The sequence below is a fragment of the Sinocyclocheilus rhinocerous genome, unplaced genomic scaffold (genome assembly GCF_001515625.1).
Source record: "Sinocyclocheilus rhinocerous isolate Xijiao unplaced genomic scaffold, SAMN03320098_v1.1 scaffold945, whole genome shotgun sequence".
Classification (NCBI taxonomy): domain Eukaryota; kingdom Metazoa; phylum Chordata; class Actinopteri; order Cypriniformes; family Cyprinidae; genus Sinocyclocheilus; species Sinocyclocheilus rhinocerous.
The window spans coordinates 1,362,565-1,376,637 of record NW_015629570.1 but is presented as its reverse complement, the minus strand read 5'-3'; the positions used below and the strand labels follow the sequence as shown (position 1 = coordinate 1,376,637).

The 14,073-nt window shown below is 37.4% G+C and overlaps 1 protein-coding gene across 1 annotated transcript in view; it reads left to right on the top strand.

Annotated features, from left to right (window-relative positions):
* LOC107739338 (alpha-1,6-mannosylglycoprotein 6-beta-N-acetylglucosaminyltransferase A-like) overlaps positions 1-14,073 on the top strand; it is an 88,998-nt gene that overhangs the window by 32,198 nt on the left and 42,727 nt on the right. Inside the window, exon 4 of the mRNA XM_016551435.1 lies at positions 13,575-13,651. Coding sequence (XP_016406921.1) covers positions 13,575-13,651 — 77 coding nt within the window. The remainder of the gene's footprint in view (positions 1-13,574; positions 13,652-14,073) is intronic.

The following is a 14,073-nucleotide window of genomic DNA, read 5'->3' as shown; positions in this document are numbered from 1 at the left end:
TTTGAAAAGCAAGACAAAACAGTAAAAAGCACATTTTGGCTATTTAATTTATGCAATGGTGAAAAAATTGGCAAAATGGGAAAAAAATGGGAAAAACCATGTTCGGTATTCGGCCTTCGGCCTTCGGCTCAGTGTTTCATTTTGTTCGGCTTCGGCCAAAAATTTTCATTTCGGTGCATCCATAGTTAATAAGGCATAGCCACCAGAAACGACAACTTCTTTCCAACATAAAGAAGAATAGAAAATATTGGATGTTTCAGCATACGAAGATCCATGTAAGTAACATGTCGGCTAGGTATATTTTAAGAGGTCCGTTGAGTATTTTTCCAAACATGTCGATAATGTTTAAAATACTTGGATGACGATTGAAGAAATTTTTTTTTTTTTTTTAAATAATCAAATCGTCATCATAAACACTGAGATATAAATGCTGTTGCCCAAAAAACAACCTAGCAACACTGTCTTAACCAAATTCCTGAGTCTCAGTTTGGTGGGAATGTTTGATTTGTTTGGAAAAAATGGGAAAAACTGTTTAGTGACGCTAGTGCTTGCTCAAAAATGACACACCTAACATGTGTAATATGCTAATGTTTGGTCCTTTGGTAAATTATTCCTATTGTCTTCACTCTTAGGATAACATCAGACCTGGATTGACATTATCTCACGTCTGCGTCTGCGGATCCACCCGATTAAAACCGCTGAACCGTTGCCCGCCGATGTTATCTATCCAAACATGGCACGTTTCACCTCAGCTCTCTCTCTTTCTCAGAGGTTATCGGCTCTGCGTGCCAGCAGCGAAGAGAGCTCAGGTGTTCTTGCGGCTCATGGCTTGTGTGTCTATGTGTGTGTGTTTGTTTGCACCAGCGGTGTCTGTTACCATCTCTCTGGACGGTGCTGAAATGACGCCGCTGGCACGCTCTACGCTTCTGGCTCTTGACTAGAGCCTAGACTCCTCGGAGAGAGAGGGAGAGCGAGAGACACAGATACCCACTGTTAGCTAAACAGGGCTTGCTTCATTGTGCTCGTAGATGCCGCTGGTGGACACAAGGCCAACGTGTAATTAATAAGCTAAACGCTCACAGGCCAAGAACAATAGCTCAAAGACAGTGTTCATCCTTGCTAGCTAAGAGACACGTAGGGTTAAAGTTACAGTTAAGGCTTGTTCACATCAAGAATGTTAACTATATTAGCGTCCACACCAACTTAAGTTCTGTTTAATATAAAAATGCTGCAGTTATGACATCTGCCGCTTTAAATGCTATAAAGTCAGGTGGATTCTGATTGGCTGTCAGTGTTTTTATTGTTGATTAGCTGGAAAAAAAAATAGTTAAATTGAATTCATCCTCCACCGTTTGTTTGATAGACGTGAATGAAATTATTTTCATGTTGTGAGCGATAAATGGACTATACTAAAAGGTTTTTGACTAAGTGGCCAATTGAATTGGTCCCGTTTTTTTTCAAAATACATGAATGTTTTTTAAATTGTGTGACTTGTCGTGAACATTGTCCTACTACTTGTTTTAGTGATACAAACTTATGATTTTTACGTTAAAATGATCAGCTTATCTCCAGGGTTGGTAATTGTGTACGAGTTTTGCCACTTTCTTCAGATAATGTGTAACAAAAAATCTAGTATGGTTTTCTTTTCATCTCTTAACTCACAGGGGTCGCACCAATTTTAAAATTCTGGCCAATAATTATTTTCATATTATGTGTGATAAATGAATGATATTAAAGGCTTGGATTTTTCACTCTGTTAAATTGTATTTGTCCCGTTTCTTCTATATATACTGAACAAAATTATAAACGCAACACTTTTGTTTTTGCCCCCATTTTTCATGAGCTCAACTCAAAGATCTAAGACTTTTTCTATGTACACAAAAGGCCTATTTCTCTCAAATATTGTTCACAAATCTGTCTAAATCTGTGTTAGTGAGCACTTCTCCTTTGCTCTTGCATGGCCAGCATACTCACCGGACATGTCACCCATTGAGCATGTTTGGGATGCTCTGGATCGGCGTATACGACAGCGTGTTCCAGTTCCTGCCAATATCCAGCAACTTCGCACAGCCATTGAAGAGGAGTGGACCAACATTCCACAGGCCACAATCAACAACCTGATCAACTCTATGCGAAGGAGATGTGTTGCATTGCGTGAGGCAAATGGTGGTCACACCTGATACTGACTGGTTTTCGGACCCCCCAATACAGTAAAACTGCACATTTTAGAGTGGCCTTTTCTTGTGGCCAGCCTAAGGCACACCTGTGCAATGATCATGCTGTCTAATCAGCATCTTGGTATGCCACACCTGTGAGGTGGATGGATTGTCTTGGCAAAGGAGAAGTGCTCACTAACACAGATTTAGACAGATTTGTGAACAATATTTGAGAGAAATAGGCCTTTTGTGTACATAGAAAAAGTCTTAGATCTTTGAGTTGAGCTCATGAAAAATGGGGGCAAAAACAAAAGTGTTGCGTTTATAATTTTGTTCAGTGTACATGAATGATTCCTGAATTTGTGTGGCTTTTTTGTGAAGAATGTCCCGCTACTTTTTGTAGTGGTCAAACTTACGATTTTTACATAAAAACGATCAACGAAACTTCAAGGTTGCACGTTTTATACGAGTTTTGCCATATTCTTCAGATAATGTGTAACCAAAAATCTAGTTTGGTTTTTCTATCTTTCTATCTCTTTTAACCCACTTGAGGGTTGCACTGATATTAAAATTGTCCGATAATTGTTTTCATGTTATGAACGATAAATGGACGATACTAAAAGTTACGATTTTTGACTCTTAAGTGTTCAGTTGAATTTATCCCGTTTCTTTGAAATATATGAATGATTCTTCAAATTGTGTGACTTGTTGTGAACAATATCTACTATATTTTAGAGATTTAAACTTATGATTTTGCGTAAAAATGAACTTCAAGATTGCGAGTTTTGTACGAGTTTTGGCACTTTCTTCAGATAATGTGTAACCAAAAATCTAGTATGGTTTTCTTTTTATCTATTTTAACCCACTTAGGGGTTGCACCGATATTGAAATTCTGGCTGATAATGAGCGATAAATGGACAATAATAAAAGTTATGATTTTTGACTGATTAAATAAAAAATGTAATATTCTAAACAAAAATCTATTATTAACTAAAAAAGTGCAACACAACTCAACCAAAATCGACTGATAAAATAAATGTAAAAAACACTTTCAGATTGAACCAATATAGTACAGACATATCATCACAGACATATCAGTGATCATTTTAAATATTCAGCATTTGTTTTCCCATTCCCTTATCATCTGCAACTTGTTATCTGGATAAGCGTGATTTGATATTGTTGCAAAACCTTTTCAGATTATTTGGTCTGATAAAAATATTCCTGAATGAGACTTTGCTTTGGCTTCACTGAGTTGCTAATGAACACATAGCACAAACTCACACATTTGGTCATAATTTCCCAGTTCTGGATGTTTGTCACCTGTTTTGCAGAGCCAGAGATCTCCAGAGAGTCGTGGTTGGGTGAGGAGTGTCCCTGCATTTGTATTTATACATCTAGGGCGGATGTGACTTCCCTCTTTAGGGAACAGGCTGAACCAGTAATACTAACCACAACTAGCTGAATGCCATCGTTCATCTCACCAATAACGCAAGACGGTCACGATGGGGACTTCCTGTTTTGTATTAAGCATAACTTAACCTGCAAAAAATGAAAAAATAATTAACGTTTAGGATGTTTAGAAATGAATAAAAACAGTAGTCAATTAATGGACCATTTTTTGTTTCATTTTTAGCAATTTGTCTCCAAAAATGTCAGAAACATGCACTTGTATCAGCAGCACAAGCTGACAATTCGTTTTTTGGTTCCTCGTTTTGGATCCACTTTGACAATCCATTCTTGTCGGCTTGTGTGTGGTCCCAGAGGACGGGTGCACGTGCCGAGAAATGGGTGAGTCTGAAATGTACACTTGTGCGCTTTCAGCAGGTGGTAACTGATGCGTAAGGAGCGTAACAGGTGAACAGACTGGTTTTGAGTTTCATCTGTTGGGTTTGATGCTTTTGTGCTGTGTCATGAAGCAATATGTTGCTGATGAGAGAGCTCACGTCTTTTTTTGTCTCCATTAGTATGTAACTGCTTGTCTGTCAGTCCAATTGTTGGCCTCTTCAGCTCTTGTGTAGTCAGAAATGTGATAGTTATCAGTGCTGGGTACTGAAAGGCTCATTGTTTTGGACGGTTCTCTTGTGGGACGATGATCTGATTCAGAGAACGATTGTCAGCACACAGTGGAACTTAATTAAGAGCCCAAAATGTTAAATTAATCCTGCATTTTTTTTTTTTTTTTTGTAATTTCTATGTAAAAAAATTAATGTAGACGTCAAAAATGTAAGGCTTTCCATGGAACCTTCTGAATCGCCAATACCTTCAACCAGACGCTTTCTGTAGCTGCATTAGACCTTCAGCAGCGACTTGGAGTTATTTTGGCCAATTTCTCTGTCCAGAACTGTTTCAGCTCATGTATTTTTGGAATGTGTTGCTTGAAATGGCTGTTCCGGATCATGACACAGCATTACTGAGCTCACTTTTTGGATATTGCTGTGCTACCCAATACAAAATTAATAAAAATTTAATTTAATAAAAATGTAATAAAAAAAGAAGAAATCAAAATGTATTTTCTTATTTATAATTTTGGGGCAGTTGGATAAGAGTTATTTTTGAAGTAGTTATAATTGGATATATATATATATATATATATATATACTCATTATTGTATTTTTTATTTTTTAACATAGTAGTAGTAGTAGTAGTAGTAGTAGCTATACTATATTGTATTATAAAATACAATATTTTATTATACATTAAAGTTTTTTTTTAATGCAAAAATAAATCCAGATGCATTACTGTGATGACAATTTAATTTGGAAATTTTTGTAATTGTAATGAAAATAATGTTTCTCTCTCTCTGTGTTTTCATAAAAAATTCACCTTTATATTAACATTAATCATCTATAATTTGTCCAGATTTAAAAGTAAATGTGTGTGAGTCACATCCAGTTGAAAGCTTTAGCAAAACCCTTCCAGCTTGGCAGAAAGAGTGAACGAACTCAAATTTGCCTGGAACAGAGATTACACACACACACACACACACACACACACAAGAGCACTGTACTCTCACACTCCTCCAAACTAGCCATAGAAGTGCCCTCAGTGTGTGTTTTCTGGCATGAGAGAGACAAACACGCGCTGCTCTGAGGGAAATGTGTCTCACTGAAGCGCAACAGAGAGAGAGACAGCTCTCCTGAGTGCTTTTCCCCTCTCGCTCCTCCATTTCTTGTTGTTTTTGCATTGAAAGACACACTCGTTGTCTTCTTGATGACTGTTGTTTGTCTTGCGGGGTCTCGCACTATTTAGCCTGGAGGAGTGTGTGACGGAAAACGCCCATCTGTGTGTATGTGTGTTTATGTGATTGCGTGTTTACAAGGGTGTATGTTGAGCCTGTGTCAAGCACAGCTGTTTTTTCCACTCTCCGTAGCGCCACATGCAGACTCGAAATCATTCCCTTTCTCTCTTCCTCTCAGCTAATCATTGTTTTTTGTATGTGACAGTAAGAAGTTCAGTTCAGTAAAGTTCATGTAAGGAAAACGCGTAACTACTTATGTCTAACTTGATATTTGGACGTTATCGGCCAATCAGCAAACGAACGTATGATGGTACAATTATCCAAAACTAGTCCACTCAAAAAAACATTGTAAACTAGTCCACTTTAATAGCGCTGAAGAAATTATGGGTAATATTAGCCTAAAGTACACAAACCTATGCACACTTCAAAAATCCATCGGATTCCTGCAACGTTTTTTTAAACAGAAGAGTTTCCCTCCAAAAAACATTGCAAACTTTCATATCGCTGAAGGGGTTGTGGGTAATATTAGCCTAAAATCTAGAAACTTATGGACACTTTAAAAATCTATACAATTCCTGGCATCTTTCTTTAACAGGTCACTATAAAAACTTCACAAACTTGTCCACTTTAGTAGCGCCGAAGGGATTATGGGTAATATTACCCTAAAGTACACAAACTTATGCACACTTCAAAAATCCATCGGATTCCTAGCATGAAGGGATTGTGGGTAGTATTAGCCTAAAGTCTAGGAACTTACAGACCCTTTAAAATTCCATATGATTCCTGGCATGTTTCTTAAACGGGTCACTCTAAAAATTTGTCCACTTTAGTAGTGCTTAAGGGATTGTGGGTAATATTAGCTTCCACATAGTGAGGTAGGTATGTGGGGGCGTGTTCGAACGAGCCGTTTTAGGTAGGTGTGGCTAACTCTTAACTTTTATAAAGAATATCTCTTTGGATTTGAGACTTTAGTCTTTGCAACTTTACAGATCTTCTTTATGCACCAAGAGCTTGTAACACTCTAAAGAGAAAGGAAAAAATGAAATCGCATCATATGACCCCTTTAAAAAACACAACTGTGTACACGCATCAGAAATTCACCAGATTTCTAGCATGCTTCTTTAACAGAAGAGTTTCCCCCAAAAAACATTGCAAACATTCGTAGCACTAAATGGATTGTGGGTAATATTAGCCTAAAGTCTAGAAAATTTTACACACTTTAAAAATCCATACGATTCCTGGTATGTTTCTTGAATAGGTCACTCTAACAACTTCGCAAACTAATCCACTTTAGCAGTGCTGAGGGGATTGTTGATAATATTAGCTTAAAGTTCACAAATGTATACATCACAAATCCATCCGATTTCTGGCATTTTTTTGAACAGAAAAGTTTCCCTCCCAAAAAATGTTGCAGACTTCCGTAGTGCTAAGGGAATTGTGGGTAAAAATAGCCTAAATGTATGCACACTTCAAAAATCCATATGATTCACTCTGAAAACGTTGCAAACTAGTCCACTTTCGAGGGTTGCACACATCAAAAATTAGATATAGTATGCCATGGAGTAAGTTGGCCGTACTGTTTTGCGACACACAATTTCCAATATCGTATACTATTTAGTATGGAAATCTTGCAAATTTAGAATCAGGTTAAGCTAGTTTCACTAGAAGTGATGTCACAGCATCCCATAATGCATTTCACGGCCCTCTTCTCTTGTCTAATCTAATCTTTTCTTGTATCATCTCATCTTTGAAGAAAAAAAATCAGTTGAAAACCATCACAGACAGTCTGCTCTTAAGTAACGCAAGGGATTGTGGGTAATATTAGCCTGATAATGCATGCATGGGTGCATACTTTAAAAATCCATAGGAAATAGTATACATCCTACTTTGAGGTACCTTTCCCCAATGTAGTGTGATTGGGGAATCCAATTTCAGTATTGTATAATATTTAGTATGCATAGCATGCAAATTAGGGCTGAATTCGGAAATGCACATTATCATAGTAGTATTATAAAAACATATAACAGAGACTGTAGGCGTAGTATGTTATGCTATTTCAAATTCAGCATGAATTTAAACCTAGTCAGTATCAGTACCAGTGGCGTCACTGCATCCCAGAATGCCTTGCGTTTGTCATGTTATTGGATTCTGTGTTGTAAAACAATCTCTCTGCGGTAGACAAGTCTGTCCAGTGTGTGTGTGTGTGTGTGAAACAGATCAGGGTTTGTTTGTGAGTTCATGTCTAATTAAGTTCAATTAAGGTCTAATTTAGCTCTAAATTGTGTTTGTATGTTAAACACACCCAACCAGCCGATCGAGTTAAAGCATTCACGACATGACATCAAGCTGAGCAGAGGCGAATTTCACAGCTTGTTTTTGTCATCTCTTTATAGTCATCCCTCATTTTCTGTCTTTTGGGCTATGTTTGGGCTAGGCTTGAGTCATTTTTGTCGTTTCTCCCCCATGACTCTTGTGTTAGTTGTGTCATGTGACTCTCAAAATGGTCTAAATTCTTTGTTTGTTAGCGTGTGACCTTAAGCGATGTGAATTTGTGAATGACGCGTACATCCTTTACTGTTTGGTGTTCCCTCAGTGGGGTGTTTATTTGGTTTACAGGATGTGCTCTTAATGTGTGCTGTTCTATTTAGGTTGCCGCCAGCCATTGTTCTGCAGCGCCGTCATGTCTCTTACTGCTTTATGAGAGAGTGAGAAAGAGAGAGCAGAAAGATGATCCAGCCCTTGCAAATCGAATCATTTGAAATCACATGGCTAACACCCTCACATTACTGCAGTTTGTGTCCTCGTCTCCCCTCCCTTCTTCTCCTCTCATCTCATCATCTTTCCACCCCATCTCCCCATAGTCTCCTTTATCTAAACTCAACTCCTCTTCTCTTCTCATTTTGTCTTCAACTCTCTTCTTGTCTCTTCTCATCTCCAGTCCACTCATACTGTCTTGTCTCCTCCCGTCTAATCTCTTCTTTTCTTCTTTTTCCTTTCATCGTGTCTCATCTCAGCTTGCCCTGTTTTCACTCATCTTATCTCATCTCATCTAGTGTCTTTTCCTTTCATTGTGTCATCTCACCTCACCCGAGTTCCTCTTCTCTCCTTTCATCTCATCTCGTCTCGTCTCATCTCATCTTGTCTCATCTCGTCTTATCTCATTTTACCACGTGTGTTTTCTTTTCATTGTGTCTCATCTTATCTCGTCTCACCTGGAGTCCTCTTCTCTCTTTTGAACTCATCTTGTCTCGTCTCGTCTCGTCTTGTCTCGTCTCAATTAGTGTCTTTTCCTTTTATTGTGACTCACCTCACCTGGGTTCCTCTTCTCTCCTTTCATCTCATCTTGTCTCACCGTGTCTTGTCTCATCTTGTTTAATCTCGTCTCTTCTCACCTAGTGTCTTTTCGTCTTGTCTCGTATAGTTTCTTTTCTTTTCACCGTGTCTCACCTGGAGTCCTCTTCTCTCCTTTTATCTCATCTTGTATCGTATCATATCGTCTCGTCTCGTCACAATTAGTGTCTTTTCCTTTTATTGTGACTCACCTCACCTGGATTCCTCTTCTCTCCTTTCATCTCATCTTGTCCTGTCTCATCTTGTTTAATCTCATCTCTTCTCACCTAGTGTCTTTTCGTCTTGTCTCGTATAGTTTCTTTTCTTTTCACTGTGTCTCACCTGGGGATCTTGTTCTCTCCTTTCATCTCATCTCGTCTCATCTCATCTCCCCTCACCTCAGCTCACATAAGTTTCTCTCCATCTCGTCTCGTCTCATGTCTTTTGTTTTCATCGCACCTCACCTGGGGTTCTTGTTTTCTCCTTTCATCTCATTTCATCTGATATCATCTTATCTCACTTCATCTCACATGGGTTTCTCTCCTTTCATCATGTAACATCTCATCTTCACCTGGATTCATCTCCTCTCTTTTTATCTTGTATCATCTTGCCTCATTGCGTCTCATCTCAACTCACCTCAACTCCTTTAACCTCATCTCACCTCACCTGGATTCATCTCCTCCCCATTAATCTTGTATCATCTCCTGTCAGTTCCTCTCATCTCATCTCACCTCATCTGAATTCATCTTGTCTATTTTCATCATGTCTTGTCTCATCTCATTGTTTTCCTCATCATCTCCTTTCATATTTAATCTCATCTCGTTTCCTCACCTCTCATCTCCTATCTTCTCTTATATCGTTTCCTCTCATTTTGTTTCCTCTTGTCTCCCTTCATCTTATCTCATTTTGTCTCCCCGTCCCCTCCCGGTCGCCGAGACATGTTCCTTGATCAACATCTTTTGTTGATCCTGGATCGGCATTACTGTCCAAAAATATAGACTTACCCCAATCCCTACCCCTAAACCTAACACTACCCATAATTTATTCCTAAAATCAGTGTGAAATGATAACTGATTAACAAGGGTGTAGAAGCACCTAACCCTGATCGTAAGCCTAAAATAGATATTTAAAAGTTATCCCTCAATTCTGATTGGTTGATTGGAATGTTGTTAAAGCATCAACAAGGATGTTGATCCTGGAACATGTTGTACTTGGTGAAATCACGTTCACCATCCCCTCCCTCATATTATCTCATCTTACCTTGTCTCCTGTTTTCTCATCTTCTTTCCCCTCATCTCGTTTACACTTCCCTCACCTTAAATTCAAAATTTTCTCATCTCGTCCCGTTTCGACTCCTCTCCCTTCTTTTATCTGCTCTATTACGTCCCATTTCCTTTGAAAACAATGGATTTTGATTGAGCTGCAAGCTTTAAGAATCTCCTCCTGACATCCCAGTCTATGGATCGGGTTAATCTCTTCAGGGATTTCATAGCTAATACAAACGGGTGAAAATAATCAGTGGCAAAAACATCAGGCGGCACATTTAATCTTTAGATGTCAAGTGAAATGCTATAATCCTATGACTTCGAGACAAATTACACAAATAACTGTGTATCTCTTGAAGTTATGATATTATGATCTAACCTAACTTTAAGCTCTCAAATAGCTGTTTAATTCATTGAAATAAATAGCTGTTTCAACCTAAAAGATCGTTATGTATAACATGCTTACATGTAGGCTTAACAATAGCCATCTCCACAGTATGATGTCATATACTTGTGTCAGCCTTGCACTTGATATTCTACATCGCTTGGCTTTTTAAACTCTGTAACTTGAGTAACTGAGATTTCTTATCTCCATTGTGCCCTTGAAAAGAGCTCTTTACTCCTGGGAACACCTGAGGGACTACTGTTAAACACCTGAGAGGTAAAAGCGTCCGTGAAAGTGTAAAAGTCTGCACTCGGATAAGGGTTCGAGTGCAGAATGCGGGTGCGTGTTTGTATTGGAAGAGAGACACATTTGCTTGCACAGTAGATTATGTGTGCCTACTTTGTGTCCCCAAAGATCAGTTTCTTTCGAATATGCAAATAGTGCATTCATGGTCCAAGGTTTTTTCATGACATGTGTTGACTAAATCCATATCAGTAGTTTCTCAGAACGAAGGAGATTGTGGAATTTGATGGCTCGACAGAAACTGTTAGAGAGAAAGGAAAAGGCTAGGTTAGATTATGTTTGTTTGGCCCTAAAGGGCAGTTACAAGTTAAAGTTCAAAGTATAAAGCTGTGCCATCATTTTCTTTGCCAATCGAACCCTTTTTAATGTAAATTTTTGATATAATATGTAAAATAATGCTGTGTGCAAACAGTGAAGATTCCAGAAAATCCAAATGCAACTCTTGGATATATCATTGTTAACACTAGCTTGATTTCCAGTCATGAAATGCATTTTTGAACTTGTCTTTGAAAAGTAAAAATCATGGAAGTTTCATAAAAAAAAAAAAACAATAAACAAAAAGGTAACTGTCATAAAAATTCTAAATTGTATTAGTTTAGATCTAATCACCCTTAAAATTAGATATTTAATATAAAATGACAATTCAAAAGACGTAAAACTTGCGCAAACTTATAACTTACGAAAATGCTAAAGTTGCCCTTTTTTCTTGTCTGACAGTGTTTCATTTGATGTATTATGTTTTGAACATTACAAACAGCAACTTATTTGAGACAAATTTTAAATTTTGAAAAAGAAATTTTGACTACAAATTTCTTAGCTTTATTACTTTGTCTTGTACATTATCAACATTTAGTTGTTCTTTAGATATCATTGATTTTCTTTGTTTGTTTTTGGTTAATTTTTTTAACAACCTTTTGTTGTTACACAAAGTGTTTGCTTTAAAGAATTTCTAGTAAAAAAGACTATGAACAATTATAATGTAACTAACGTAACAGATATTTTTAACGATAGCTCTAAATTCTGATCTTATCAACCTTAATAGTAGACATTTTGGCTCAAAACATTTATTTATTATTATGTATTATACACAGGATAAGTTTGCGAAGTTTTTCCCATTTTAAAGGGATAGTTCATCCAGAAATAAAAATTCTGTCATTAATTACTCACCCTCAAGTCGTTCCAAAACCCGTAAGACCTTCGTTCGTCTTCGGAACACAAATTAAGATATTTTTGATGAAATTCGAGAGATTTCTGAACTTGCATAGACAGCAATGCAGCTGACACGTGCAAGGCCCAGAAAGGTAGTAAGGACATTGTCGAATAAAGTTATTTTTGTTTTCTTTGCACACAAAGAGTATTCTCATAGCTTCATAACATTACGGTTGAACCACGGATGTCACATGGACTATTTTAACGATGTCCTTACTACTTTCTGGGCCTTGAATGTGTCAGTTGTAAAATGCGCACGCTGCTTTTACAAGCTATTTAAAAGCGAAGGAAAGCAAGGTAAAGAGGGAACGCCCCGCCCCCGCGGTGATAGCGGTATTATCGGTGTTGTCACACGTCGATTAACCGGTGGAAAAATTTCCTCACGGTCACAACCCTAGTTTGGAACGATTTGTGGGTGCATAATTAATGACAGAATTTTAATTTTTGGGTGAACTATCCCTTTATGTCAAATTTGTTTGCATTCATTGTTATTTTCTGCAGTGCAAAGCAGCAACAGAACATCTTTGAAGACCGTTTGAATGCATTTGGCAAGATGTGGGTGTTCGGTCTTGGTGTTAATTTCACACTGTGTTCATTTGCCGTGTTAACTGCATTATTGATCTCTTTCTCCGGCTGAGTGCCCATGTGCCGAAAAAGCTTGTTGATTTTGGGTTGTGATTGTGAAGTATTTAGTCTGAAGGGAAGTGAATTTTGCACTTTATGGTTTACATTAAAGGGGTCATATGATGCTGCTAAAAAGAACATTATTTTGTGTATTTGGTGTAATGAAATGTGTTTATGCGGTTTAAGGTAAAAAAAACACATTATTTTCCACATACTGTACATCATTGTTTCTCGGAAGGCCAAATAAAGTAGTTTCGCTTTCACAACGAAACACACAGCGTCTCCATGACATGGCGGCGGCAACAACAATACTACAGCGAGGATAAAAGTTACGCCTTCTTTCTTTGGGTGGACATTTGGGCGGCTTTATGCAAATCTTCCCACATCGTGATGTAGGTATGTGGGGGCGTGTTAGAACGAGCCGTTTTAGGTAGGCGTGGCTGACTCTTAACTTTTATAAAGAATATCTCTTTGGATTTGAGACTTTAGTCTTTGCAACTTTACAGATCTTCTTTATGCACCAAGAGCTTGTAACACTCCAAAGAGAAAGGAAAAATTTAAATCGCATCATATGACCCCTTTAATAAACAAGAGCTACTTGTATTAAAAATGTTTTAAACCTATCAAAACTTGCTTTTAAAAATGCATGGTGTGGTTTTATTCGGGGGCTACAGTTGAAATTAAGCTTTAACCTTAGACTGTTACAATATATACTGTATTTACAATTATTTACTTTTTTAAATATTTAATAAAAAGTTAGTTCAATTTTATTTACACATATTTTGGGCCTTGTTTAATGAAACGGGAGCACAATAATGTTTGTTTAAAGAAAGTTCAAAAGTGCAAATCATTCGTAAATCAAATTTTTACATACATTTCCCATGTACTTATTTACTTAAATGGGAAAATGTACATATAAATGACTTTACTTCCAAATTACAAACAAATTTGTTCTGCTAGCATTTCATGATTGAGGTTCATTGTCTCAAAAAAAATGTACGCAAAACTTTACGACTTACTTAATATTTAACTTTTCTCTCTCTTTTTCTGTGTGTGCGCAGACTTGCTGAACGGAGCACAGGAGAAATGTGAACTACCCTTGCTTGACGGGTTTCCACATTGTGAAGGGAAGTTGAAGGTGAGTGTTTCTCACACCCTCTGATCCAGCTCTCTGAGGAAAGCTTCTCGATCCGAGTCGCACTATAATTACTTTATGCTGTCACTGTCCTATAGTGGCTTCTCATCGGTTGGACTTTATTTGTGACCCTGGACCACAAACCCAGTCTTAAGTGTCAATTTTTCGAAATAAATAAGCTTTCCATTGATGTATGGTTTGTTAGGATAGGACAATATTTGGCCGAGATACAACTATTTGAAAATCTGGAATCTGAGGGTGCAAAAAAATTTAAATATTGAGAAAATCGCCTTTAAAGTTGTCCAAATGAAGTCCTTAGCAATGTATATTACTAATCAAAACTGAAGTTTTTATGTATTTACGGTAGGAAATTTACAAAATATCTTCATGGAACATGATCTTTACTTAATATCCTAAAGATTTTT